Source organism: Aquarana catesbeiana, linkage group LG02 (genome assembly GCF_042186555.1).
Source record: "Aquarana catesbeiana isolate 2022-GZ linkage group LG02, ASM4218655v1, whole genome shotgun sequence".
Lineage (NCBI taxonomy): Eukaryota > Metazoa > Chordata > Amphibia > Anura > Ranidae > Aquarana > Aquarana catesbeiana.
This window is the reverse complement of record NC_133325.1, coordinates 674639607-674663537: the sequence shown is the minus strand read 5'-3', so window position 1 is coordinate 674663537 and position 23931 is coordinate 674639607. Positions and strand designations below refer to the sequence as shown.

The following is a 23931-nucleotide window of genomic DNA, read 5'->3' as shown; positions in this document are numbered from 1 at the left end:
GAGCAATCTTAGAAGAAAACCTGTTAGTCTGCTAAAGACTTGAGACTGGGGCGGAGGTTCACCTCCCAGCAAGACAACGACCCTAAACATACAGCCAGAGCTACAATGAAATGGTTTAGATCAAAGCATATTCATGTGTTAGACTGGCCCAAAGTCCAGACCTAAATCCAATTGAGAATCTGTGGAAAGACTTGAAAATTTCTGTTCAGACACTCTCCATCTAATGTGACAGAGCAGATTGCAATGAAGAATGTGCATTTTACTCTGTAGATGTGCAAAGCTGGTAGAGACATACCCAAAAAGACTTGCAGCTGTAATTGCAGCAAAAGGTGGTTCTACAAAGTATTGACTCAGGGGAGCTGCATACAAATGCACACCACACTTTTCAGATATTTATTTGTAAAACATTTTGAAAACCTTTTATAATTTTCCTTCCACTTCACAATTTTGTGCCAGTTTGTGTTGGTCTATCACATAAAATCCCAATAAAATACATTTACGTTTTTGGTTGTAACATGATGATAAAATGTGGAAAATTTCAAGGGGTATGAATACTTTTTCAAGGTACTGTACATATTATCAAAAGATTTCTAAGGATGTGGAGAAATCTCTGTAACGGCAATATTGGATGCCCGTGATCTTCGCGTCCTCAGACGACACTGCATTAAAAACGGCCATGATTCTGTGATGACATCACTGCATGGATTCAGGAATACTTCCAAAAAATCACTATGAACAGTTTGCTGTACTATCCAAAAACGCATGGTAAAGTTCTATCATGCAAAGGAGCAGCCATATCTGAACATGATCTAGAAACACCGTCTTCTCTGTGCCAAAGGTCATTTAAAATGTGACATTTTTGTTACAAAGTGGAAAACTGTTCTGTGGTTAGACGAATACAATATTTGACATTCTTTTTGGCAAACATGGATGTCAGGCCTTCTGGCATGTTAACAGCGCTCAGTTCAAAAGCCTGCATCTGTGATGGTATGGAGGCGCATTAGTGCGTATTGAATGGGCAGCTTGCACATTTGGAAAGGCACCATCAATGCTGAAAGATATATCTAGGTTTTAGAGCAGCATACGCTCCCATCCAGATGACGTCTTTTTCAGGAAAGGCCTTTCATATTTTAGCAGGACAATGCTATATCGCATACTGCATCTATGAAAAGGCATGGCTTTGTAGTTGAAGTGTCCAGGTGATTAACTGGCCTTCCTGAAGTCAAGACCTCTCACCGATAGAAAATATTTGGCATATCTTGAAACAAAAGACACAACAAAGACAACCCAGGACTGTTGAGCAGTTCGATTATCCTATATCGTGCAAGAAAGGAACAAAATCTCTCTCCTGAAACTCCAGCAACTGGTCTCCTCAGTTCTCAAACATTTTACAGTGTTGTTAAAAGAAGAGGGGATGCTACACCGTGGTAAACATAGCCCTGTCTAGGGATACACTGGGGTTTATTTGCTAAAGCTGGAGAGTGCAAAATCAGGGTCACTTCTGCATAGAAACCAGTCAGCTTCCAGGTTTTATTGCCATAGCTTAATTGAACAAGCTGAGGTTAGAAGCTGGTTGGCTTCCATGCACAGCTGCACCAGTTTTAGTAGATCTCCCCCACTGATACCAGTTTTTTTAAGACCAAGTACGAGTACCAATACTTTTTTCAATAACTTGCCGATACCAATAATATTTTAGTGTCATGGTGACTTTACCTTTTTTGTGCGGTGCAGTTTGAGCCCATACAAAATGAATAGGCTCGAATCACTCTGCAAAAAATCGTATGTGATTTGAACAGGAATTTGGTGCAACTCCTGCCTGAATCACATGCAGTTTCCCGCACCGCTCCTGTGTGAACCCAGGCTTTGCTCTTAGCATCCAATGAAAACGTTCTCTTGGATGCAGATCTATCTCTAATGCCCTCTACATTTCAATGGTCCCTCTAGATACCTAAAAAGCGCAAGCACGCATTGGAGAACACCTGTAGAAAGGTTTTTGTTTTGTTTATCTTCCCATCCCTTAATGCTGGCCATGAAAGCAGAGCTACACATAAGCAGTCCATACACTGTACAATAACCTTTTAGATCTTCCACTAACTGTGTAGTGGAAGGGTCTGTCCTTCTCCAGGGGGCATGTCATTCTCATGGTGGAGCTCTAACAACATCAGGAGGATCATGGGGAGTCAGATCAGCATCTCCAACAGGGAGCTGCTCCTGTCACCATCCGCTGTCACCCCCTCCTAATTTCCTGTGTATGGAGCGATCCATCTACATGGCTCTGAACTCTTCTCTGAAGAGAGTGGATACGATGTATCTATGTCCGGCTTTGGGATCTCCTGCATGGAGCATCTTTGCCATTCTCATTGGCATACAGGATATACCCACCTGTGACACTTCACTGCATGTCGTCACCCCTCCCATACAGATTGAGACATGAAAAAGAGTAGGGAGAGAGGTCCCTGGAGCATGCTGGGAGCCGGATCTAATTTACATGATCACGCCTATGGGCTGTACACTGCGGGGATAGAGGTGATCGCTGGCTGATGTTAGCTGAGCCTGGGTTCACACAGGAGTGGTGGTGGAAACCCTCATGTGATTCGGACAGGAATCGCACCACATTCCTGTTCAAAACACGTGCTATTTTTTTCAGTGCAATTTGAGCCCATTGTTTGTGTGGGGACTCAAATCGCACCACAAAGGTATTGGAGAATTTTCATGAGTAATTGTGAAAATGCTCGGTATCGGTGGAACCCTAGCCCTTTCCCAACTTTTTTGAGACATGTTGCTGCCATTGATTTCAAAATTACCTTATTTTTTTTCTTAAAATTGTACATTTTCCCGGTTTAAACTTTTTAATGTTTTCTATTGTGAATAAAACATAGATTTGGAAATTATTGCATTTTGGTTTTTATGTTAAATTTTTCACAGCGTGCCAACATTTTTGGAATTGGGGTTTTATATTAAAAAAAAAAAAAAAAGTTTGAGACCTATTTACCGTATTTATCGGCGTATAACACGCACAGGCGTATAACACGCACATTCATTTTAAGAGGGAAGTTTCAGGAAAAAATCTTACATTTTAAATAAGGAACTTTCAAGCAAAATAAGGGTCAGTGCCCATCTGCAGCCTTACCAGTGCCATCAATGCAGCCTGATCAATGCCCATCTGCAGCCTCACCATTGCCGTCAATGCAGCAGCCTCACCATTGCCGTCAATGCAGCAGCCTCACCATTGCCGTCAGTGCAGCAGCCTCACCATTGCCGTCAGTGCAGCAGCCTCACCATTGCCGTCAGTGCAGCAGCCTCACCATTGCCGTCAGTGCAGCAGCCTCACCATTGCCGTCAGTGCAGCAGCCTCACCATTGCCGTCAATGCAGCAGCCTCACCATTGCCGTCAATGCAGCAGCCTCACCATTGCCGTCAATGCAGCAGCCTCACCATTGCCGTCAATGCAGCAGCCTCACCATTGCCGTCAATGCAGCAGCCTCACCATTGCCGTCAATGCAGCAGCCTCACCATTGCCGTCAATGCAGCAGCCTCACCATTGCCGTCAATGCAGCAGCCTCACCATTGCCGTCAATGCAGCAGCCTCACCATTGCCGTCAATGCAGCAGCCTCACCATTGCCGTCAATGCAGCAGCCTCACCATTGCCGTCAATGCAGCAGCCTCACCATTGCCGTCAATGCAGCAGCCTCACCATTGCCGTCAATGCAGCAGCCTCACCATTGCCATCAATGCAGCAGCCTCACCATTGCCATCAATGCAGCAGCCTCACCATTGCCATCAATGCAGCAGCCTCACCATTGCCATCAATGCAGCAGCCTCACCATTGCCATCAATGCAGCAGCCTCACCATTGCCTTCAGTGCCTAGAGGGGACAGGGAGGGGGGTGGGACGAGCACCGACAGATTGCATACAGTGAGAATCTCCTATGATAGACAGAATAGTGGCCCAATGGCGGCCCAGGAGACGGGACTTCCTATTACAGAGGACGCCAAGTAAACAGGAGATTCTCACTGTATGTAATCTGGCACTCGTCTCACCCCCCTCCCAGTCCCCTCCGAAGGCAGCTAAAATTGAAGTATTGGCGTATAACACGCACACTCTATTTGCACCCGATTTTCATGGTGAAAAAGTGAGTGGTATACGCCAATAAATACAGTAAATAGATTCAGGATGTGTCAGACATCCTTGGTATAGAACATGCCTATGCTACTGTTAGCTCATTATCTTCATATAAGTGGTATTTGTGTGCTTGAAAATCATTGAATATATAATATAAAAACAATATGTGTGTGTGTATATATATATGTATATATTATGTATGTGTGTATATATGTGTGTGTGTATATATATATATATATATATATATATATATATATATATATATATATGTGTATATATATATATATATATATATATATATATATATATATATATATATATATATATATATATATATGTATGTATATATACAATATTATAATTTTTTTTTTTTTTTCTTGTTTCTAGTCGATTTGAAGAGTCGGGAGGTAATTCGCAAAGCATGTCAGGCTGTAGGCTCAGTCAGTGAAACATCATTTGATATTCGCTTCAACCCGGACATCTTTTCGCCAGGTATTGAATAATCCTGAATGTTATAGGAGAAAATTGTTGAAGGCTCAACTATTTTGCACTGATATAGTACTGCTTTTGATGCAACTATTCATGGCACTTAGATCTGCACACTTGCACCAGGCTTGCTGTTCTGTAGCAAATTGTGTGACATCACTCAGAGCTACTGTAGTGTAATGGCAAAAGTGTAAATGGGTACAGTAAGCCTTATTTGTAAGGGTATCAGTATTGTCCAAAAAGTGTTAACATTATGTTAGGTTGGCAGGGACTATCCAGTGGCTGCAGATTGTGCTCACTAACTTTAAAGCGCTTCTTCTGTGCTTTAGGAGCCCCGAGCAGGCCTATGCAAGTGTATGGCACCATGCAAGAACTCTCCAGTTTCCTACTGCCATGTGTGTTCACCTCTGCCAAAAACCCTGCATTGCATTATGGGATGATGGTGTGTATTGTGAACCTGGTAGCTGCTTATATTTTGGGGGCTTCAAGAGCACAACAGAGGAACTTTTAATATGTGGTTTGATCCTCAGACATTGGATACTGCCTTCTATCTCAATCCAAATCTGGTTTTGTATCTGCCAGGAACATGCATGTTTTCTGTTTTTAAGTTGCTAAGAAATTTCTTGTAAAACAAAGACCAGATACATCAGTCTAGGTCAGAGATGCAAGTCGACCTGTAATTTTTGCATTTTACTGTAAGGAGGTAATTTTAGTTAAAAGTGTAGTAAACTGCTTCCTTTTTTTTTTTTTTTTAAACTCTACAAGGACAATATCATGTGCTAGTATGCATCGCATACTAGCACATTATGTGAAACTTGCCTTATAACAAAGCCCTCCAGCGGCACACTGTCACCGCTAAAGACGCTTACAGTATATCTTCACCCGGTCTACTTTCCAGGTTTGCGGACTCCGGCTGTGTGAGTGGTTGGAGCAGCGATAATGTTACTCCCGTGCATGCATTCGAGATCTGTCATTAATGGCACGGGTATGCCGTTCCTTTAGAGCGCATTCACCGGTGACATCATGTACAGTAAATATTGACCTAAACCGTGCACATTTAGGAGATACTTACGTTACCTTTATCGGCCTCCTGGACCAGTATTGTGCTTTGTGGATGGCTTTACTACCTGGCTACCCTACTTTCTCACCTCCTGAAATAGCCACTATCATTCTTGGTGACTTCAACATCCCTGTCAATGTTACCAGCCCAGCAACAGCTCAACTTCCCAACTTACCCTCATCTTTTTTGACCTAACTCAATGGATACACACTTCCACTCACTCCAATGGTAATACCCTCAACCTTGTATTCTCCCATCTCCGCACTCCTGGCAACCTCACCAACATCCCCTTTCCTCTCTGATCACAACCTCATCCATTTCACTGTATCCTTGCCTCCAACCACCCATCCCTTCAAGCAGCAAACAATTACTTGTAGGAACCTTCGCCACTTGAACCCTTCTCTTCTCTGTTCTGCTACTGACCACCTATATGACAATCTCTCCCCTGTCCTGTCCTGTCCTGACCTGGCCACCTCTGTTTACAAGAGTTCACTTTCCTCATCACTGGACGCACTTGCTCTTCTAACTACACGCAGAATCAATTACAACCCTGGCAAACTGACAACACTAGAAATCTCAGACATTGCTGTGCCCTTGAAGGACTGTGGCATAAAACCTAATGCCTGCAGGACTTCACACTATATAAATCTGCCCTCCTAAAATACTATTCCTGCCTCCATGCTGCCAAACAAGCCTACTTTGTCTCTCCTATTATTAACTTGTCATCCAGTCCCGTCGGCTCTTAACCTTTTAACTCTCTGCTTCGTCCCCCATTCCCTCTACCCACTAACTCACTCACTGCCCAAGAGATTACCAATCACTTCAAAGACCAGATTGATGCAACATGTGAGTACACCTCCACTGTGCGTAAGTCTTCCCTACTCAACATACCTTGACTAACAGCACAGTCAACACTCTCCTCTTTTGAACTGGCTACTACTGAAGAGGTTATAAAACTTTTCTCAGATGCCCACCTAACCAGTTGTCCCCTGGATCCTGTTCCCTCACAACTTCTACGGTCACCCTCTTCTATCCTATGCTCACGCACTCACATTTTCAATCTCTCCCTCTCTAGTGGCACCTTCCCCTCCTCTCTAAAACATGCAGGTCACTCCAATGCTTAAAAAACCCTCACTGGACCCCGCCAACCTGAACAACTTAAGACCCATCTCATTGCTCCCATTCACCTCTAAACTTCTCAAACGCTTAGTCTACAACCGTCTTACATCCCGCCTCAGTGAAAATAACCTTCTTGACCCCTTACAGTCTGGCTTTCGCTCGCAGCACTCCAGAATACTGCCAAGAAAACTGCCTTATTAAAACCCACTAACTATTTACTAACTGTTAAAACCAATGGCCACTAATCCATACTCCTACTACTTGACCTCTCTGCGGCCTTTGATACTGTTGACCACCCACTCCTTCTCAATAAACGCTGTTTTCTTGGCCTTCAAGATTCTGCTCTATCCTGGTTCTCCTCCTACCTATCACAGCGCTCCTTCAGTGTTGCCTACAACTCTGTCTCCTGCTCTCCATTGCCCCTTTCTGAAGGGGTCCCCCAAGGCTTTGTTCTTGGACCCCTTCTCTATCTACACCTCCACCCATGGTCACTTGATAACTGCCCACAGCTTCCAATACCATCTATATGCCGATGACACCCAAATCCATCTGTCTACTCCTCACCTCACTTCTTCAGTCTCCTTTCACATTACTAACTTACTAACTGACATATCAGCATGGATGCTGTGCCACTTCCTTAAACTAAATCTCTCTAAAACCGAGCCGGTCATACCCCCCCCGTGTGCCCCTCCATGACTTTTCTCTCATAATAATGCAACCATCAATCCCCTCATGCCAGGGTACTTGGTGTAATTGTAGACTGACCTGTCCTTTCAGCCCCAAATCCAATCGTTGTCAAAAGGTTGTAGACTTCACCTCTGTAACATCTCTAAAATACGCCCCTTTTTAACAAATGAAACCACCAAGCTACTCATTCACTCCCTTGTTAACTCCCTTCTCATTGCCCTACCTCTCCATAGGCTATCATAGGCTATCCCCTCTTCAGTATATCATGAATGCTGCTGCCAGACTTATCCACATTACCAACCGCTCAATGTCTGCCACCCCTCTCCGCCAATCCCTAAACACTGGCTCCCGATTGCCCAACAAATATAATACAAAATACTAACTACAACATACAAAGCCATCCACAACTCTGCCCCGAGCAACATCACCAATCTTGTCTCCAAATATCACCCAAACTGTCCTTTCTGCTTCTCTCGGGACCTCCTACTCTCATGCTCCCCTGTCTCCTCCTCCAATGCTCGCCTCCAGGATTTCTCCAGAGCCTCTCCCATACTCTAATTCTCTACCTCAACCTGTCTGGCTATCTCCTACTCTAGCTGCCTTCAGGCAATCCCTGAAAACTCATCTCTTCTATCACTCCTCCAACTAATCATTTTACCACTTCCAAACCGCTCATTTCCCACAGTTACAAGCTTTTGTACCACCTGCCCCACCCTATTAGATTGTAAGCTCTTCTGAGCAGGGCCCTCTTAATCCTCTTGTATTTTATTGTATTTGTATTGTCTCCCTTTTATATTGTAAAGCACTGTGTAAACTGTTGGCGCTATATAAATCCTGTATAATAACTTAGGCCTTATAGGCAAAAATCATGCATGAGAGTTTACTACCACTTGAATTTTTACAGGCATTTTAAAGGGAAGTGAATGGGAGACAACTAATACATGCCACTTACATGTGTTTTCATCACAGGTGTGCGTTTTTCTGAGTGTGCACAGGCAGAAGTGCAGAATCAGAAACAGTTGCTGAAGGATGCAGCCTCTTTTGTGCTGACCTGTCAAATTCCATGTTTGGTAAGAATGTTTTTAGAACATCGTGTCCATTGCATCATTATGATTACATTTTACAATGGCAAGCAAATGCTTCTGTAATGTCATCACAATACAGTGAAGGTCATATTGACACTGGTAAGACCATTTTAAAAAGGTATTTTATGTGTTTTTTTTTTTTTGTTTTTTTTTGGGATAAGTTGTTCAAAGACTGGAAAATTAAAATGACAATGGGGTCACATCACGTTCTTCCTTTTACAGTATGGGAAAACAAAAGGAAGCTGGTTGTGTACCACAGGGCTACATTTTGTTTCTCAATTTATCCATTTTGGTAAGAGAAAAAGTGTAGCAAAGTGAATAAAACAACACAAATGTACAAATTAATGATTGCTTAGCATTTCCAGCTGATATCTATATGAACCTGGCTATGCAGGTTGCTGGGGTACAGCTTAATAACTTCTTCTTTACTAATGAAGATGTTATATAACCCAGAAGACAAGACAGAGGCCTTGTCTTTGCTCCTTTTGAGTACGTTTTCAAGTGTGCCCCTGAGAGACCTTCGATTACAGTGTCGCTGTAGTGCAGAAGTCTGTAATCTTGCCTAGGAGCCAATCATTTTTAGTTTCTTGACTATAGAGACCTACTCTCCTTGCTAGAGTGGTTATCGTCCATCATAACAATGATTGTTTTATGCTGCAGAAAACTAAGTCTTTGTTTTCGTTATGACAGATATTAGTAGAAGGGGCCAACACATTTGTTTTACTTCAGCTAAATTTTTAATGCATATCTATCTTGTTTTTTGTTATTTTTGTTGGTGTGGGGGTTCCCCTTAAAATCTATCTTCTGTGTGGTAAAGATTTTTTTTTCTTTTTTTTTTTTCCCCACTTTGGCTGGGGTTCCTCTTCAGGATCCTCAGCGCACAAGTCGGATCATCATGTTCCAACTTCTATTCAAATCAATGGGCTCTCATAGGGAACCATTGATTTTGAATAGAGGCAGAGAAACGCCGCTAAAACCTAGCGCGGCTAAACTTGCATGAACGCGAATACAAAGGGCTACTAAAAGCACATTTTTACAATGGCTTTTTTCTGACGTTGGTAGTGGCTTTGCAGCTCATTTTTTCCAATGCCCTGCGTGCATAAGCCCTAAGGCCTCATGTACACTGCTGCTGGTAAATGGACGTTCAGAGGCAGTTGCCTGCTTTTTTTCAGCTGCCCCTGAACTCCTCTAATGTTTTCTTATGTGTACATGCACACAGGTTTGTTTAATGTCGTTTTTAGACAGTTGAGTTTAGAGGCCTTTTTTTTGAGACAGCAAAAAAATTAGTTCAGACGCTGAGTTTAGAGGCATTTCAAGCGCCAAACGCTTCTAAACACGGCAACTCGCATTTAGCCGCATTTCGTTTACAGGCGTTTTTAATTTTTGGCTATTTTGAAAAAAAAAAAATATATATTTTTTTTAAACGCAAACGCGGCTAAACTGGGCATATAAATGTGGCAAAATGAACGTTTTAAACGTGGGTTACTATCTGTCAAGTTAAATCGTTCAGGAGAGGTTGTAAAAACGTCCCGTGTACATTAAGCCTAAGACTTAAAGGGGTTGTAAAGGTTCACGTTTTTTCAGTTTAATGCATCCTATGCATTAAGGTGAAAAAACATCCGACAATGCCGGCCCCCAAGCAACCCCGTTTTACTTACCGGACCCCTTGAAAGTCCCGCGCTTGCTCCCGACATCCTCTTCGCCTTTCAGCCTGGCCGTTGATTGGCTGCCATCGGCTCGCGCTGCTGTCAATCACGTCCAGTGACGTGGGCGGGGCCGAGTGATACAGTCAGCGGCTGCAGCCGCCGGCTGTATCACAGGAGCGCGCCCGCAAGAACTAAACACCATGTGAGAGAGCTCGCATGAAGGTGTTTAGCTCTTGCGGTGAGGAGCTGAGACAGCCACGAGGGACCCCAGAAGACCAGGTTCGGGTCCACTTTGTGCAAAACGAGCTGCACAGTGGAGGTAAGTATAACATGTTTGTTATTTAAAAAAAAATACCTTTACAACCCTTTTAAATGAAAAATAGCCACTAAAATCAACAAGCAGTCTTCAATTCTTCACAATTGCTCTGGCCATGAAGGGAATTAAATATTTTGGGTGTGAAGTCAGTAAATAAAAGAGGTTTGGTAATATAATGGTGCTATTTTAATAAGACATGACACACAAAAAGGGCAAGCATATTGTTATACACTGATTTAGTGGTTACAGCTTTGTGTTTGTACACCAAGTGCTCCGTGTAACCACGTGTAATGCTGTGTCCTGCTTTACAGATTAAGGACTGCCTTGACCATAATGTAGTTCCCATGGATGGACCCTCATTAGCTGAAGCTATGCATCAGAGAGGAATTAATATGCGCTACCTTGGAAAAGTCATAGAAATTGTCAAGAAGTTTCCTGTTCCATCTCAATTAGATCATGTTTATGTAAGTAATGAAGTCGGTTGTTTTTTGTCAGCAGTTTGTAAAACCTGGTACACACTACTATTTTTTTTTTCGTTTCAATCTTGACAGCTGAACGAAAAAAAAACTGCCAGCTCAGGTCGGAGCCGTTGTACTATGTGATGTTAGTACAGCAATTTCCCCTGCTGTTCTATTGTGTTTTGACCATGGGATGGCAGACCTTTTTTGGTCATGTCCCTTTGGCAGAAGCAGGCTTCTTTCAGCCTGGCTGCAGTACATACAGGCCGAATGTTGGTTGGTTTCTATTGAACCGGCTAGTGCCAGCCAACGTTCGTCCTGTGTGTACTAGGCTTAAGGAACAAGGTACAAGGCTATAGGATGGCTATCTTACTGTGGATATTGTCTATGGATTCACTGCTTTTTGAAAGGGGAAATGTAAATTTGGGTGCATTATTAAATAAATGTTGTTCCATTTCTTTATTGAATCCTGTGCTGAGAGAACAGCAGTGGAGGCTGCTATTGCTGATATGCTAATACGCAAAATGATGATTCTGTTTAATGCTTCTTTACCTTAGGTGCTGACTCCCTCATGGCTTGTCTTCCAGCTGCATTCACAAGATCAGAACTGACAGCTGTACAGCAAGTAGCATTCCGGCAATCAACTTTATTGTTCACAGCACACCCTGAATACAGCATTCCTGTTCCAGGGTGCCTGAGAAAGTACTAAAGCTGATGAATAATCCTGGCAGCCAGGTTCAGTTCAGTAGGCAACATTATTAGACAGAGTCAGAAATTGTAGCCTCCTTACTTCCTTAGTACAGACTTAAAAAAAAAAAAATTGATTATGTAAAAGAACAAGAGACTGCAGGGGGAACAGCCTGGTTCTGCATCTTTCAAATTCAAGCACTTTATCAACATTTTAACATTACCATTTTATTTCCTATGGGCACCATAGACTTTATCAGCTCACCACTCTTCTTGCAAAGGGGGTTACCTGATATTTCACATTGATCTTCTGTCATCAATACAGAAAAGCAGCTGTTCACCCTCTTCAGTCCAGAAATACCTGACACCAATGTATATTTTTGATTGCACTACTTTTGGGTGTTTAAATGTATACGTTTTATAGTAAAAAAAAAAAACAAATTATGATTGTGTCTTCTGTTCATCTTTTTTCAGAAAATCTTAATTAGTGAAATGATTACAAGATCTGCAAAGCATGTTTTCAAGACCTATCTGCAGGTAATATAAACATTTTTTTTTTGTTTGTTTTATAGAGGGATTTGCTAAAATTTAGTTTTTAGTGGCACTATTTTATCTTTTTTTTAGCACATTAGCGAATATAAGGGCATGGGAATATTTTGTCTGCTATTAGTAAGAAATGGCAATGTTTAGATGCTGTATTTAATGCTTTGGATCCAGACTTGCTCTCCACATTTGACCCCAGGAGTCAAGGTTCCAATATAAAAAGTAAATATGACAAATTACGCGGTTTTAAATTTAATAGACAAGTGTCCTGTGTATGAGCACTAGATAGAGCTAGATGGGAAAAATTATTTGTATTTGGACTTCCACTGTCTGTGCGTCTATTGTGGCCTGGGCTGTCAAGCCAAATGACTTGTTGGAGTCTGGCAATGCTCAGCAAATACTATGTACTAGGATATTACATGTATTAAGCTCACAGACTATTATTTCATTCACCATAACCTGACCATCCCTTACTATAGATATTTTCTGCACCGCTTTCAAAGATCATGCAGGATTAACTCATTGTGTATGGAATAACACACAGCTGTGTACATTGTGTGTGCAGTAAAACAATTTTTCATGGATTAGGCCGGGTTCACACTGGTTCGACATATGATCCGACCTTGAGAGCACGTGTCGCATGACGTGTATAAATCAGTGGTTTCCTATATGAGCCATCTTAATTGGTCCGACACAAGTTGCTCCGACTTTGAAAAAGGTTCCTGCACTACTTTGGTCAGATTTTGGTCCTACTCCATTGAATATCATTAAAGTCGGATTATCTTAACTGATCCGACTTTGGAATGCAACTTGTATTCTAAGGATCTTGAAGGGGAACCCCACGCTAAAATAAAAAAAATAAAAAAAAAAAACGACATGGGGTTCCCCTCCCAATTCCATACCAGGCCCTATGGGTCTTGAGGGTAAACCCCCACCCCAAAATTAAAAAAAAAAAACGCATGGGGTTCGTCCCAAGATTATACCAGACCCTTCGGTCTGGTTTGGTCTTTAAGGGGAACCCCCACGCCAAAATAAAAAAAAAGTGGTGTGGGGCCCCCCTCAAAATCCATACTAGACCCTTATCCGAGCATACAGACCAGCAGGTAAGGGGGGGGGGGGGGCGAGCGAGTGCCCCCCCCTTTCCTGGACCATGCCAGACAACATGCTCTCAACATGGGAGGGTGGGTGCTTTGGGGCAAAAACCAGAACAAAGGTTTTTGACAAAGTCCTTTTATTAAAGCAGCTTCAGCGTCTCTTCTCCCTCAGATTTCTTCTCGCTCCGGTGATGTCTTCATTCACCGGTTCATTTTGCTGCGCTGATATCGTCTTCCTCTGGTTCTTCCAGCCACGCTGATGTCTTCTTCCTCTGATGGTTCTTCTTCCGTTCCTCCGATTCATCTTCCGTTCCTCCAGTTCTTCTCTCTGCTGTCTTCTTCCTCTGCCGGTTCTTCTTACAGTTCTTCTCCTGACGCTAGCTCCCGCTGTAAATGTTAGCTCTGACATGTGCCATCACTTATCTAGCCATGTGACGTCACATCACAAGGAGGCAGGGTCTCCAGATGACGTCACTGGATGGCCACACCCCATGGCTATATAAGCAATGGCACACGTCGGAGCTAACATTTGCAGCGGGAGCTAGCATTGGAAGAAGACAGTGGAGAGAAGAACCAGCAGAAGAAGACATCCGCGCAGTGAGAAGAACTGGAGGAAGAAGACATCAGCGCAGTGAGATGATTCCGGAGGATGAAGACCTCACCAGAGGGAGAAGAAATCTGAGGGAGAAGAGACACTGAAGCTGCTTTGATAAAGGACTTTGTCAAAAACCTGTGTACTGGCTTTTTTTGGGTGAATGAGTAGGGGTACAATGTACCCCTACTCATTCACATAGGGTGGGGGGGGGGCTGGGATCTGGGGCCCCCTTGTTTAAAGGGTGTTTCTTGATTTTGATAACCCCCCCCTCCCCCCCGCCCACAGACCCCGACAACCATAGCCCAGGGTTGTCAGGAAGTGGCTGCGTACTCGGATTAGGGTCTGGCATGGATTTTAAGGGGGACCCCATGCCATTTTTTTTTGTGTGGGAGTTCCCCTTGAAATCCATACCAGAGTCAAAGGGCCTGGTATTGTCGGGATCAAAGTCTGATCCCGTTCATTGAAGTCAGACATGAAGTCGCAGGGCAAAGTCCACAGTCATACAACTGTCGTGTCGACATGTACCAGTGTGAACCTGGCCTTACAGTCATAGCTAATGTTAGTAGTGAATTATTGAAATAATTTGAAAACCAGGTGAATCAGGAAAGTGCTAATCTTTAAACTCTGCTGACTGTATGCACATGGATTTGCCCAGTCTGAATAGATGCATGTAATTCTTTTTTATTGTTGTATTTCTATGTAACTACTGCTTCCTCTCCTTGTGTGCTGGTCAGGGTTCACTATGTAATAGTTTAGGGTCCGTCCACACAAGTTAGTGCTTTATAACGCAGCAGCAGCTGGTGTGCGGTCCGGTGGAAATCACTGCTCTGTACAGCACCATTCCTTTTTTTGTTTGTGTTTTAAAGTTTTTTTTGTTTTGTTTTTTTAAGGTTGCCTTCACCTTTTTGTACTTTTTTTTTTTTTCTAAATTCCAGCTCCCCTATGCACCAGTATAGCAACATTTTTAAAGCTTTCTATTTAATCTACAGTCACTTACTTTTCTTGTCCTAGTCCACGTTTCCAGATGTTTCCATTAATAATGTCTTTCTTCTTTACAGACTGTAGGACATGACACAGGAAGGAGTTGACTAGCTGACCTCATTAGCACACACCCTGTATCATCCACCCACCCATTCCCAGGTGCACTTTTTTTAAATGAAATGCAATCAGTCAGTGATCACCCTTCTTACTAAATACACAACCAGATTGCATAGTGTATGGCCATCTTTATACAAGTACATAGAAGGGAGTGGACAAACACTCAGCCGTCGAGCCCTGTTCACAACAACTCTGCGTAGCGGGAACTCTCATTCCCACATGTATTTTTTTTGTTTGTTTTGGTTTTTTTAGCGAGGGGGTGGGGCGATTTGGAGCATTTTCGCTCATTACATATAGGGCAGCCCAACCACCTGAATGGGCTGCCCGACACGCAGCAATTGCCCCAAAGAGGCTTCAGAATTTTATTTTTTTCTAGAGCGGAGCTTGGTGCTTTTTTTTTTTTTTTTTTACTGTGATTTTTGGTGCCGCGTATTTCTGAAATGCAAGGAAACGCACAGATGTGAATGGAGCCTTATTGTTCTTGTGTTACTGCATCAATTTCACTTTCCCCATTCACATCTAGCATAGTGGGAGTGAACGTTTTGTGTCTCGTTTTTCCTGTGACGCATAGGGCAGCCTGTTGATTTCAATTGGCTGCACTACATGTGGTTAATGGGACATTTTGGCGTTTTGTGGGTTGCATGTTTTTTACTGTGCATTTTGCAGCATTTGTCCCTCGTTTTTTCAAATGACAAAATGTTTGTTTGCTTTTGTGTTTGGTGTGCCGTTAACAATTAATGGCTCTGAAAGCGCAACTAGTTATTTTAGGTGTATAAAACATGGCCATACACTATACAATCTGATTGTATATTGTGTATTTAGTGAGAAGGGTGATCACTGATTGCATTTCATTTAAAAAAATGTGCACCTGGGAATGGGTGGGTGGATGATGCAGGGTGAGTGCTAATGAGGTGAGCTTCCTGTGTCATGACCTAAAGTCTGTAGGGAAGAAAGACATTACTAATGGAAACGTCTGGAAACGTGGATTAGAACAACAAAAGTAAGTGACTGTAGATTTAATGGGAAAAAAAAAAAGTACATGAATGCTATATTGGTGCATAGGGGGGAGCTGGAATAAAAAAAAAAAGGTGTACAAAAGTGAGCTTACCCTTTAAATGTCACACAGGCATTTCATAAAATTCAACTGCTCGCTGTGTGATGCTGCGCTGAAAAAAAAGTAGTGCATGCACTAATTTTGCAGCGCACCGTGCCCCCACACCCACCACCACAATGCAGTGGTGTAAATTGGGCACGCAGGAGACAAGGCATTTTGCCTTGTCATGCGGTGGGACTGCACTGGAATAACCACCCAGAGCAATCCCACTGCATCTGATGTGAATGGAGCCTTATATGCAAACCTAGCATAGGGGCCATGCTAAGCCAAGCTCTTCATGTCCTGTCTAGGATGATTTTTTCACGCCTATTTATGACTATTAATGGATGGGCAGGGCAAATGTTCCAATACACACTTTTTTTTAAAATCAATAGTTCATCCCTTGTTAATAATTTATTGGGTGTATTGTCAAAACTGTTGGTTAATTGTTGTGTTAACTTAAAGCCCAACTCTAGGATATTAGTAACCCTCCCACCCCCTCTAACAGCTGGTATTTAAAAGAAAAAAAAAAAAGCCTGTCTAAATTTTCTTTTATTTACCTGAAGCCACAATCACACAACAGTCCTCCTTTCGGTTTACTTTTTTGGGTCTATTACTACAGACTAATGCCTTAAGTACAGTGAGGGAAAAAGTATTTGATCCCCTGTTGATTTTGTACATTTGCCCACTGGCAAAGAAATGATCAGTCTAATTTTAATGGTAGGTTTATAATAACAGTGAGAGACAGAATAACAACAAAAATATCCAGAAAAAAGCATTTTAAAAAAGTTTATAAATTGATTTTAATGAGTGAAATAAGTATTTGATCCCCTATCAATCAGCAAGATTTCTGGTTCCCAGGTGTCTTCTATACAGATAAGCTGAGAATTAGGAGCACTCAAAGGGAGTGCTTCTTATCTCAGCTTGTTACCTGTTAAAAGACTCCTGTCCATAGAAGCAATCAATCAGATTCCAATCTCTTCACCTTGGCCAAGACCAAAGAGCTGTCCATGGATGTCAGGAACAAGGTAGTAGACCTACACAAAGCTGAAATGGGCTACAAGACGATTGCCAAGCAGCTTGGTGAGAGGGTGACAACAGTTGGTGCAATTATTTGCAAATGAAATAATCACAAAATAACTGTCAATCTCCCTTGGTCTGGGGCTCCATGCAAGATTCTACCTTGTGGAGTTTCAATGATCATGAGAACGGTGAGGAATAAGCCCAGAACTACATGGGAGAATCTTGTCAGTGATCTCAAGGCAGCTGGGACCATAGTCGCCAAGAAAACAATTTGTAACACACTACGCCGTGAAGGACTGAAATCCTACAGGATCCACGAGGTCCCCCTGCTCAAGAAAGCACATGTATAGGCCTGTCTGATGGCTAATGAACATCTGAATAATTCAGAGAACTGGGTGAAAGTGTTGTGGTCAGGTGAGACCAAAATCAAGCTCTTTGGCATCAACTCAACTTGCCGTGTTTGGAGTAGGAGGAATGCTGCCTATGACCCCAAGAACACCATCCCCACCATGAAACGAGGTGGAAATATTATGCTTTGGGGTGTTTTTCTGCTAAAGGGACGATGGACAGGGCCATGTCCCGTCAAATCTTGGTTGAGAACCTCTTTCCCTCAGCAAGAGCATTGAAAATGGGTCGTGGATGGGTATTCCAGCATGACAATGACCCAAAATACACGGCCAAGGCAACAAAAGAGTGGCTCAAGAAGAAGCACATTAGGGTCCTGGAGTGGCCTAGCCAGTCTCCAGACCTTAACCCTATAGAAAATATGTGGAGAGAGCTGAAGGTTCGAGTTACCTAACGTCAGCCTTGAAACCTTAATGACTTGGAGAGGATCTGCAAAGAGTAGTGGGACAAAATCCCTCCTGAGATGTATGTAAACCTGGTGGCCAACTACAAGAAATGTCGTCTGACCCCCTGTGATTGCCAACAAGGGTTATGTCACCAAGTACTAAGTCATGTTTTGCGGAGGGGTCAAATACTTATTTCACTCATTTAAATGCAAATCGGTTAATAACTTTTTTTGAAATGCGGACTTCTGGATTTTTTTTTTTTTTGTTCTGTGTCTCACTGTTGAAATAAACCTACCATTAAAATTATAGACTGATCATTTTTTTGGCAAGTGGTGGGCAGTGGGAAAACGTACAAAATCAGCAGGGAATCAAATAATTTTTTCCCCTCACTGTACAAAGAGAAAATACCTATTCTGGCAATCAAATACTTTTAGCTGAACAAAGGGTGTGTTTCACTGCACACCAGTGCCACTGATATTAAAACATAACTTTTATTCAAAATTATATAAAATGTCTTGACTGTGTGTTTTATCTATACCTCAGGGGAGGGTTAGTATTTATTGATTTGACAAATGACATAAGCAGTGATTTTGGGAATACAGTAACCAGAGGAGAGGAAAAAGAGGAAGAAAGGAACCCTCCTTACCAAGTATATATAACTTGAACAACTCCCAGCCTCAGTAACTAGGGATTCGGGTTAGTCTGGTTGCCTGCTGGAGTTACTGCATCTATCAGACACTGGACTAGATCAAACCAGGCTGTCCACTTAGAGCTCATGCTGGTCTTGACTAATATTTGGTTCAAGTCCTGTGATTAGAAGCCTTCCTGAGTATTACCTCAGGCATACACTGTAATAGCCACCTCCAAAACCAGGGGGTTGCCCACATTCAAGGCTTTTCCTAACAGTAGCTCATATAGCTGTAGTTCCTGCCTGGACCAGAAGGTATATTAAGGATAACTACAGTGGAATAAAGAGCCCTTATTGGTAATAAATGCAGTCCTGACCACAGCTAAAGTGACTGAACTCATTAACTCACTAATCTGGCTAGCCTGTCTGTCCACTGGTGGTTAGAAGTCTGTCTAGCTCTGGAACAAACCAGGCTGTCCACTAGGAATTCATACTGACCTTGAGATTTATTTGTGATGAGAACTCCTCTCGGGTGTAACTAGTCATATAGCCCCAATATTCCAGAGGTGCCTCACAGACAAGATAATACTGTCAGTACCTATCAAAATTATCCTGCCTGGACCAAAATAGAACTACACTATCCCAATAATTGAGAATAAACCTCCAGCTAAGAAAGCCACTACTAATGGATCACTTTTGCCTCATACACAAAATACTTAGTGATTTTAAATTCTTTTTTTTTTTATTCTATGAAAATAACAAACATGTCATACTTGCCTGCTCTGTTGCAGTGGATTTGCACAGAGCAGCCCATATCCTCCTTCTCAGATGCCTCTTCTGTGCTCCTAGCCCCTTCCCCTTGAGTGCCTCCACAGCAAGCAGCTTGCTATGGGGCACCCAAGCAGAGCTGCAGCTCTGTGTGTCCACTCAGACATTAAGCTGTGGTTCAACCCCGCCCCCTCTCTCTCTCCTGATTGGCTAACTGACTGACAGCAGCGGGAGCCAATGGCGCCGCTGCTGTGTCTCAGCCAGTCAGGAGGGAGAGTCCCGGATGTCCAAGACCCTTGTGGACAGGGATGGCGCTCCGGTAATTTATTATTTAGTATATTATTATTTATTGCACACAGAAGGCTTTTTTATCTTAATGCATAAAATGACTTTACAACCCCTTTAATAAATCCTGCCTGCCAGCATTCAAAAACACTCCCCACAAAACCATGCTGAACCCCAAAAAATAAAGGTGCACCCAAAAGTAAGCTAAATGTTTTGCTTAAAGCGGGGGTCCACCTATCTATCTTTTTTTTTTTTTTTTTTTTTTTTTGAGTTCATTCACAAACTTTTCTTCTCAGCATTACATACTCACATATTGTGTGTAATATGTCCGCCTGTGTCAGATTTCGTCGGAAAGAATAACTTATATTATTCACTGCAGGCGGTTTCCATCTTCATTGTGGGCATTTGAAGCCCACAAGCATTTATTTCCTGGATGTGGTGAATGCTGTGCTCCCAGCATTCACAGCTCGTTCCCGCACATACTCAGTGGCATCCTGGGAAGCCTGAGACTAGCTCCCAGGAGTCTGGGAGAGGCTAGAAACATGCCTACTCCCACGGGAGGAGAACCAGGAAGTGCAAAGAAGAATAGAAAAATAAAAGGTAATTACGGCGATTTAAATTTTTTTAAACGGCATGTCAGCATCTAGGCAAGGAAGAGAATACATACAGATATTGTTCAAAATTTGGGTGGAACCCCGCTTTAAATAATACACTTAGGAGTGAAAACAATATGTGCACCAAATAAAAAGTGAAAGAAAATTGAGGGGACCAAACTATCCCCATATGGTTGAAATAAAATGGAGGCCACCCCTTCACTTCCTCTGTTTATAGGGTTTTCTCTGTTATTTCCATGATGACGTTGTCAAATTTGCATTGTGATGCAAAAGGTCATGACGTCATTGCGAATTGGCATCCGCATTTGCAGCAGGAAATATTGCCATCGATTGGGGGGGGGGGGGGGTAGTATATCAGTATAATTTGGGGAGCTTCCTTTAAATTGTGATATAAGGAGGACAGTAAAATTAAACACACTTGTCTTAACCCCTTAATGCCTAAGCCTTTTTCTGACACTGGTTGCTTACAAGTTAAAATCTGTATTTCTTTATCGTACATCATAGGACACAGAGCCTCAAGTATTTACTTAGTGAGTTATGGGCCTACCTTCAGGTGTTGACACTGGTATAACCAATACAGGAAATTGACTTCCCTATATAACCCCTCCTCCTTCCAGGAGTACCTCAGTTTTTTTGCCAGTGTCTAAGGTGTTGGTCACGAGTGAAGATGTGCTCTGAGGAGCTCCTAGAGGGATCCATGACGGATTTAAAAAACCTCCACAGCCGTATCTATTCTCGCCCCTGAGGCCATAGGATGGTACCCGGGCCTCGCAGACAAAAACGAGGTTTTAGAAAAGAGAAGCTGCGCTATATAAGGTCCAAACCAGCAATGGCTTATAAATATCAAGATGTTAGCTTGATCGAAACTTAAGTGCCACCACCTAATAAAAAACTCGCTTACCAGATGGCAAGCAAAAGCATGCAGATGGCTATAGCCCAGCCACGGCCCTTGCTTGAGTAAAGGAACGTCCAGATCTCGGTTACTCAGCTCTTTGCACACCACTCCCAAAGTTTGGGACTTTGGGAGTGATGTGCAAAGAGCTGAGTAACCGAGATCTACCGGACACCCACGGCAACAGGGGATTGCGGTATACAGACGACTCATCTGGGTATATCAGTCTGGACGTTCCTTTACTCAAGCAAAGGCCGTGGCTGGGCTATAGCCATCTGCATGCTTTTGCTTGCCATCTGGTAAGCAAGTTTTTTATTAGGTGGTGGCACTTAAGTTTGGATCAAGCTCATCTGGGTGTCTTGTTTTGGACTCTGTTCATGCACACTAACATCTTGATATTTATAAGCCATTGCTGGTTTGGACCTTGTATAGCGCAGCTTCTCTTTTCTATTCCATGTTTGTGTTATCCTGCAAATAAGCTGCTGCTCGTTGGACTTTGATTTTTATATAAATTTATTATATTATTTCTTTTTAATTTTTTAAATCATTATTGTCACTTGGGTTAGCGCGTTTTTTTTCCTTTTATAAGAACGAGGTTTTGCCTGTAAGCTTCTCTTTGAGAGCTGGACCCTAGGAACCAAGACTCTTTTTGGTCTGGCTACATTACCTAAAGCTGTTCCTGAGGGGTGCTATACAGGTCCAAAGGAGTGGAACCCCTATTAAAAGGGATCCGATCATTGAAGGTTTACAGCAGCCCGCCGTGATGGGTGAAGTTTGAATTGGTCTGTTTACAGCAGTATTCCGCAGTGAGGACAAGTAAAGGAAGAAGCTAATGCTTCGCGAACTAGGCATATTCAAGGAGAGGGGCGGGTATTGCCGGAGGACGCTAAGGAGCGTGTCCCTGAAGGTCACGTGGCGCCGTGTACGGGACGTAATGTCCACACAGCACACGGTGCAGAGGGAGAGGCGCTCAGGTTCCACCTGAGGCTTTATTACAGACACTCTCAGTTGCAGAGATCTCTTAGCTGAAGAGAGGGAGTCTGTCACACTAAAGAGACACCAGAGCGCTGGGCATGTAAGGGGTGTAACGAGGCATGTCCAGTACAGGAAACACTATTATTACTGAGCAGTTAAAAACTGTAATTATGGTGCCATTGTTTTTGCTAGAGCTGTTGTTAAGCAAATAGTAATTTTGTGTACCTCTGCTTTTGTACTTGGCACTATGTCTTCCAGAGATACCGTAAAGGTACCTAAGATGCCTCCCCCAGGAGCTGGGAACCCCAGTCATGCCTCCATACCGTCTACCTCTCCGGAGATATTAGACGTGGCAAACCAGGGTGAGCCATTGGAAGCTAGCAGTGGTGCAACTGCTTCACACACTTCCGCCCCTGTATATGTGACTGAAGTTGTATTTTCCTCTGCCCTACAGGGCTTAGAAGGAAGATTAGCAGCTTTAATCGCATCCTCTATCCAGGCGGATAGGAAGCGTCCGAGATCCCCCTCCCCTACCTTGGACTCTTTACAGACAGTGGAGGGTCCAAGGGAATTATGGGGACAGGATGAGGTATTACCCTCAGACAATCGAGAAAAAAAAGACAAGCCGGTTATTCCTCTGCGGAAGAAACAATACTTGATGTTTCAGCTTTACAGTCTGAAGTACAGAGCCTTACAGAAATGGTTCGCTCCGCTTTCATGCTACCCCTAACAGAGTTATGTGAAGGTCCGGTGTCCTCCTTGGGTTCTTTGAAACCTTTACAGCCTTTGCATGCGTTTCCGGTCCACGCATTATTAGAAAAACTTATTTATACCGAATAGGATCATCCGGATAAGCATTTTTCTCCTCCAAAGAGATTCTCAATTCTCTATCCTCTATCCTATGGAGGAAAAATTCACTAAAAGATGTTAAGTTTCAGCAGTTGACGCTGCGATTTCCAATGTGAATAAGAGTTTAACTTGCCCAGTGGACAATGCGCATATGCTTAAAGATCCAACAGATAAGAAGTTGGAAGGTCTGTTAAAATCCTCTTTCTCCTTAGCAGGGACCGTAACTCAGCCTGCAATTGCAGCTATAGGCATCTGCAAGTCCTTAAAGGACCAGTTCACTGATGCTCTTAACGAACTCCCTGCACAACAGGCCCGGGAGTTGGCCGAGCTACCAAGAGCTTTATGCTTTGCCATAGATGCTATGAAGGATTCTTTTCATCAGGCATCATGCCTTGTGCTTGTACTAATATACATGCGAAGGACGACTATTTGGCAATAGTTTGGATAAATACATCCAAACAATTTCTAGTGGAAAGAGTACTCTTTTGCCAGTCAAAAGAAAAGATAAACGTCCTTTGTTTAAATGCACTTTTTTTCCCGCGCCAAGTGCATCCACCTCTAGGCGGGGGCGAGGGCGAGGGCCTCCACCTTCAGACTCTAGAGGAAGACCTCAGGGTCAAACCCAGGCACAAAGGGAAACCTGGGGCAGCAAGTCTGCAAAGCAAAATACCAAGGCCTCGTCATGAAGTCATGAAGAGGCATCTCCCCTCACCAAGGTTGGGGGGAAGACTTCTGAGGTACTCAGAAGTCTGGCAAAGGGAAATTCAGGACAGATGGACTCTCTTCACAGTGTCTCTAGGATACAAGCTAGAATTTCGAGAGTTTCCACCGCCTCGTTTTCTGAGATCAAATGTTCCCAAGGATCCAGGAAAAAGGCAATCCCTATTGCAAGCATTAGACCAATTATTGGCTCAAGGGGTGATTATACAGATTCCCACACAAGAGCAAGGTTTGGGGTTTTACTCAAACCAGTTTACGTTACCGAAGTCAAATGGAGATGTCAGACCAATTCTAGA

At 43.0% G+C, this 23931-nt stretch overlaps 1 protein-coding gene across 3 annotated transcripts in view; it reads left to right on the top strand.

Moving 5' to 3' along the window:
* CLUH (clustered mitochondria homolog) overlaps nucleotides 1–23931 on the top strand; it is a 177030-nt gene that overhangs the window by 85283 nt on the left and 67816 nt on the right. For all 3 annotated transcript variants that reach the window (XM_073616707.1, XM_073616706.1, XM_073616708.1), the window contains exons 12-15: nucleotides 4511–4615; nucleotides 8445–8545; nucleotides 10834–10986; nucleotides 12142–12204. In XM_073616707.1, the coding sequence (XP_073472808.1) occupies nucleotides 4511–4615; nucleotides 8445–8545; nucleotides 10834–10986; nucleotides 12142–12204 (422 nt within the window). The remainder of the gene's footprint in view (nucleotides 1–4510; nucleotides 4616–8444; nucleotides 8546–10833; nucleotides 10987–12141; nucleotides 12205–23931) is intronic.